This window comes from Diuraphis noxia, unplaced genomic scaffold, assembly GCF_037042655.1.
Source record: "Diuraphis noxia isolate RWA-SAM2 unplaced genomic scaffold, SU_Dnox_SAM2 contig0004, whole genome shotgun sequence".
In the NCBI taxonomy this organism is placed as follows: Eukaryota; Metazoa; Arthropoda; class Insecta; order Hemiptera; family Aphididae; genus Diuraphis; species Diuraphis noxia.
In genome coordinates, this window is record NW_028301714.1 from 59,500,604 (window position 1) to 59,505,860 (window position 5,257).

Consider the following 5,257-nt stretch of genomic DNA (forward strand, 5'->3'; position numbering starts at 1 on the left):
TCCAATGGCGTCGTCGATCGAAAGATGCGTGTTGATACTAAATAAGGTTTCCGAAACCTAAACCCTCTGAAGCCAACTGTAGTAAGATGCGTAGTGCCGTTGAAGATTTAGATTTGTGGGCCAACATCTCTTTTTCACACTTTTTAGTAAGTATTCGAAAAAAATTGCTATTTAATCCGTTCTACGTGAAACTAATCGCTTTAATCAACAGGTCATAAACGGCCGTGGTCACTCCCCGGCCGATTACAACGTTTTTGCACTATTTTTTTAAAATTACGACTATACCAGAGGTATTCAAACTTTTTCAGCACGTGGCTCCTTTGGGTGGTCACAATATTTTTACGGCTCCCAAATTATTATGAAAAAATTGAAACAGCACACGGATACAATATGGGAAATATGCTATATGGGTGATAATAACAGTGACTAGAAATAAGACTTCAAATGGTTAAATCGTAAAGTGTGTCGTTTTCATTTCCATAATGATTGCAAATAATATTTTTAATAATTATACAAGACCTAGGTATGATGTTGGTTTTCGCCGTTTTCGGTGCTTTGATGTGGCTCCCTTTGCAAACTCTCGCGACGCTGCACAGTTTGAATACCTCTGGACTATACTATATAAGCTATATATTACGTAGTTTATGGTAATATTGGAAACTATTAATACATTGTATATCTCTGCAAGTATGGCGATATCACTATATCAGAGACAGATTAATACCAAACAAGGAAATACGCAGAAGAATTTTGATATCAATAATATTGCAGGACTAGAGAACTTATTAGACACTTAGTATAGCTATACCGAGTATACGTTTAACGTATATTGGAATAAAATACGTCAATATAATAATGTATGAATATTAATCGAATTACTTCAGCGATGATCTGCAAGAGTAGCAATAATTATTGCTTAAGTATAATATAGATAATATAGATAATAATTAAGTATAATATAGAGCATTACATGGAGTATAAGTGATAGAACGAGACAAGTTCGGCCAGTTCGGGACGCGATAACCCGTAGAAGTACAAAACCCGTTAAATTGAATTAGAAGATGTAAGTTGAATACAAAATCTATCAAAATATGGTACACCGAATCTAACTCAGCTACTCGCTGGTTTTATTCGGACCTGTTAAGCATACGTATACTTACTATCTCAGCAGGCTGAACGATTAGGTACTATTACCTAACTACTAGTTATACTAGGTTATATACATTTTGATAATTATTTACACCTATACCTATATAATATGGAACTCCAGTTAATATAGAATACAGATGTCAGATTACACAAATCTCAGAGATGATATATGTTCATGTATACACCATATAGAATAGGTAATAAAAATAATTACTGTGGTCTGTGATGCTGTGAAATTAAACCGTCACAATATTTGTATGTCATCCGGATATATTTTAACATAACCATGTACCTATTCCTTTTTTATTTGGTCATTTTAATGTTATTGCAATTTACATTTATGTATGATATTTATTATACAAAGTAATTCACAAGCATGTTCGTTCTCTTTTTTCTTCAATAATGCAGTTATAAAGAAATTGATTTGTTTGTGTTTTTATGCACATATATAAAGACCATATTTTTAAATTCTTGAGAATTTTTGTACTATTTTATAGGAGTTTACTTTTGTATATTATTGATTCACAATTATTTCAACAGGTATAACTCAAAATTATATTATTATTTATTGATACATTAAAATATATGTTGTGCCTACGCTAATAAATATGAAAAAACAATAGAATAAAACAATCACTTGTATACGAAAATAAGCATATTATATGCCTCTCGAATATCAAATAATATCAAATTTTTTAACCGTTTTTTATTTTCGTGCCTAAAGATTAACGGCTTTATATTAAATATTAACTGTACTGAAAATCTGAAACAATGAATCATTGCATGTTGTATACATATAAAAAGTCAGAGAGTCTATACACATACTATAGTCGTCGACTATACATAGTAGGTATACAGAATTAAGACCATAATACAATATATTATAGACATTATAGATAATAGATATAGGTATACATTACACATTGTGGCTATCAGCTAGTATTACACTCTATTACACTAACTTATGGTTACGACAAGTCGACAACCTAAACAGGGGTAATAAGTGGGTGACGATCGGGATATCACGTCTGCCACGTCTGGTATTTAATGTCCCAGGGTTTTTTTTAGTGTGCAGTGAGACACATTTTGTGCAGTGAGAAAAGTAATTGTGCAGTGAAAATTGTTACTTTGTGCAGTACAAAAAAACAATTTCAGGGTGATAGGATATATTATTGTATATTATAAAACAATATATGAGTAAACTTCAAAATAAAAATAAAAATGTTTCTATTAAAATTAATAATTTATTATAATAATTGAGTATAATAATTATACTATCTTAATATAATTCCTTATTATTTATTCAAGTATTGAAAATAACTAAAACTGATTTTTTTTTCATCTCTATAGTTATACGATTCCCTTCTGTATAGATCTTGAATATTATGTATAGAATATGTCCCTTTTTATATTTACTGGTATTAAGTTGTAGTGTTTTGGATCTAGATAATCTATGATTCAAAGTTTTTAATTATATATATAGTAGTAATTTTTTATACAGACTAAAATGGTAACACATCAAATAACTTAAAGTTTTCTTTAGTTGAACCAATTAAAGTATTTTTACTTACTAACAATTTTTCTTTGTAAAAGCTGTAGTGGTCTAGACGCATTTTGATTCTGTAAAAATTATCATTTTGACTATTATTTGATGTAAAAGTATATTACAAAAATTATAAAGAAATTAGGTACCTACCTACCTAGTCAATTGATTGTTTTTATTTTTATAAACAATTATTATTATTACAAATTACGTATTTCAAGTAAATATTTCTTAAAAGTATTATTACTTTTATTTACAAAAAAAATTTAAAAATTATTATTTAATTTAATTATTAAAAATAGTGCATTAGTATAAAATGATTTATTTGGTATATTATCCTGAGTCGGGATTTATATGTTTTTACATATCGTTTTTGAGTAGGTACCTGATGTAGTCTTATGAAAGTAAAAAATGTAGATAGTACAGTATACAGTAGACCAGGGATTCCCGAAAGGTGGTCCGCGGAACCCCGGGGTTCCGTGGAAGGGCCTCAAGGGTTCCGCGTACCGTCCAAAAATTAAACAAAACTTTCATAAAAAAGACGGAGCAGCAGCTATGATCGGCAAAATAAAAGGCACTGTAACAAGAATCAAGAGTGTTGCACCTAAATGTAGTAGCAGTCACTGCGTTTTACATCGTCATGCTCTTGTCGCGATGAAAATATCATACGAGCTTAAGACAGTTCTCGATCAAGCTGTACAAATTGTGAATTACGTCAAATCACGTCCACTCCAGTCAAGGCTTTTTAAAAAAGTGTGCGAAGATATAAGAAGTCAGCATCAATCACTTTTTCTTCACACACAAGTGAGATGGCTCTCAAGAGGAAGAGTTTTATTGAGGCTATTTGAATTGCACAACGAGCTTAAGATATTTTTCACCAAACAACCCGGTTCTGCATCTACTGACGCGTTTGTTGATTTATTGCATGATGAGGTATGGTTAATAAAATTGGCTTACTTGGCCGATATATTCGATAAACTTAACGTAATCTGCAAAGCCCTACAGGGAAAAACCACGAATATATTTACAGTAAATGACAAAATTTCTTCACTTGAAAACAAAATTGACTTCTGGATTGAATGTGTTGATCAACATAATTACGAATGTTTTATTATTTTAAATGACTTTCTGAAAGAAAATGAGTTGCAAGTAACTTCAGATGTGGAAAAAAATATACATGAGCATTTAATAAGCCTAAAAAAATCCTTGAAAGAGTATTTTCCGGAGAAGTTACAGGACATGAACTGGTTGCAGAATCCATTCGCAGATCATACCAAACCATCAATGCTTACTGTGTCAGAGTATGAGAATTTAATTGATATTAAATGTTCATCTTCTCTTAAACAAAAATTTGGAGCTGAAAATTTTGATCTAAATAATTTTTGGATTGGATTTCAAGATGAATATCCTACAATTGTTGAGAAAGCTATTACAATTCTGCTTCCGTTTGTGACGACTTACCGATGCGAGACTGGTTTTTCAGCTTACGCTTACACCAAAAACAAGTACAGAAATAGACTTGATGCAGCTCCAGATCTTCGCATTCAATTATCAGATATAAAGCCTAATTTTAGTGATATTTTAAGAAAATATGTGAAAAAATTTCATTCTTCTCATTAAAATATTAAATTGATAAAAACAGGCACTTAGTTACATTGTATTTCTTTGTACAGTAAATGTTTTTTAATACATAAAATAATTGTTTTTCATTTATATTAATTGTTCTTTCTTTTCATATCAAACATAAAAATATAAAACTACTAGGTGATAATTTTATGTTATCAAACTAGGGTTCCGCAAAAAAATGTATAATCGATTAGGGTTCCGTGGCAAAAAAAAATTGGGAACCGCTGCAGTAGACAGTAGGTAAGTAGGTATAGTATAGGCGTGTAGCCAGCACAGTTGACAGGGGCAGCTCCAGAGACGTGATTAGGATTTTTTTCAGACATTTTCAGAAAATGTCGATGATTGTTTTTGGTAATTTTGTTTTTAACAGTATACAATTGTTTAGAAATACAGCTTTTGAGGGGGGGAGGCTAGAGCCACCCCTGATAGTTCAACGGATAATGGTCTGTAGGGTTTGGTCAGCGTAGACAAATTCCCTACTATAACGCAACAATGGGAATAAGTTTGTGCAGTCAGAAAAAATCATTAAAAAAAACCCTGTAATGTCCTGATAATAGGTAATAAAGGTAACCACTGATTTAATATTGAAGATTGATGCGATCGGCGATCGGCGATCTATACATGCATTATATCACAGTATGCATGCATAATACTAATGTATTATTATTATAGGTACTCTGTGATAATATCACACTGCATTATACTACGCAGTGTCGTAGTTTTCTTAAATTCAACAGGATGCAAAACATTCATGGGTTCAATAATCAGAAAGACAAATTAAGTCATTAAGTTTTACTCTCGTAAACTATTTTTTTAATATTTGATTACATGTACAAAAATCGAAATTTTTATACTTTAAGCACTATATTTCTATGCATACGTATATATAAAAAAAAATGTTATTTTGTTAAAATGTATTATTTAATCTGTTTAGTCTAT

At 30.6% G+C, this 5,257-nt stretch overlaps 1 protein-coding gene across 1 annotated transcript; it reads left to right on the forward strand.

The window, feature by feature from the left end:
• The first annotated feature begins 3,440 nt into the window (after nt 1-3,440).
• LOC107161474 (zinc finger BED domain-containing protein 5-like) lies at nt 3,441-4,326 on the forward strand. The gene has a single exon (XM_015507895.2). The coding sequence runs from the start codon at nt 3,932-3,934 to the stop codon at nt 4,310-4,312; it is 381 nt and encodes a 126-aa protein (XP_015363381.2). The 5' UTR covers nt 3,441-3,931; the 3' UTR covers nt 4,313-4,326.
• The last annotated feature ends 931 nt before the right edge of the window (nt 4,327-5,257 follow it).